This window comes from Myotis brandtii, unplaced genomic scaffold (assembly GCF_000412655.1).
Source record: "Myotis brandtii unplaced genomic scaffold, ASM41265v1 scaffold314, whole genome shotgun sequence".
In the NCBI taxonomy this organism is placed as follows: Eukaryota; Metazoa; Chordata; class Mammalia; order Chiroptera; family Vespertilionidae; genus Myotis; species Myotis brandtii.
The window spans coordinates 1,942,476-1,942,748 of record NW_005362033.1 but is presented as its reverse complement, the minus strand read 5'-3'; the positions used below and the strand labels follow the sequence as shown (position 1 = coordinate 1,942,748).

The 273-nt window shown below is 65.2% G+C and overlaps 1 protein-coding gene across 1 annotated transcript in view; it reads left to right on the top strand.

Annotated features, from left to right (window-relative positions):
• Positions 1-273, top strand: part of GRAP (GRB2-related adaptor protein) — a 33,376-nt gene that overhangs the window by 6,451 nt on the left and 26,652 nt on the right. The window contains exon 2 of the mRNA XM_014542806.1: positions 44-189. Coding sequence (XP_014398292.1) covers positions 44-189 — 146 coding nt within the window. The remainder of the gene's footprint in view (positions 1-43; positions 190-273) is intronic.

The window sequence follows — 273 nt, the reverse complement described above, 5'->3', positions numbered from 1 at the left end:
CTGGGTAGTCCAGCTGCTCACTCAGCCCTCCGCCCAGTACTAGCCGCGGCCCAGGGCCTCGCCTGGACGGCGTGGAGACATGCTGAGCTGCTGGGGCCGAGCAGCCCACCCCAAAGAGACGGGACAGGACAGAAAGCACAGGGCGGCAGGCAGCGCTGAGCAGCCAACCGAGGAGGCATCTCGGAAGAGGTGCAGTGAGTGAGGCTTCCGGGGACGGGGATTCAGCTGAGTGGAAACAGAGAAAGACGTTCTGGAGGGAGGCGCGGGGAACTA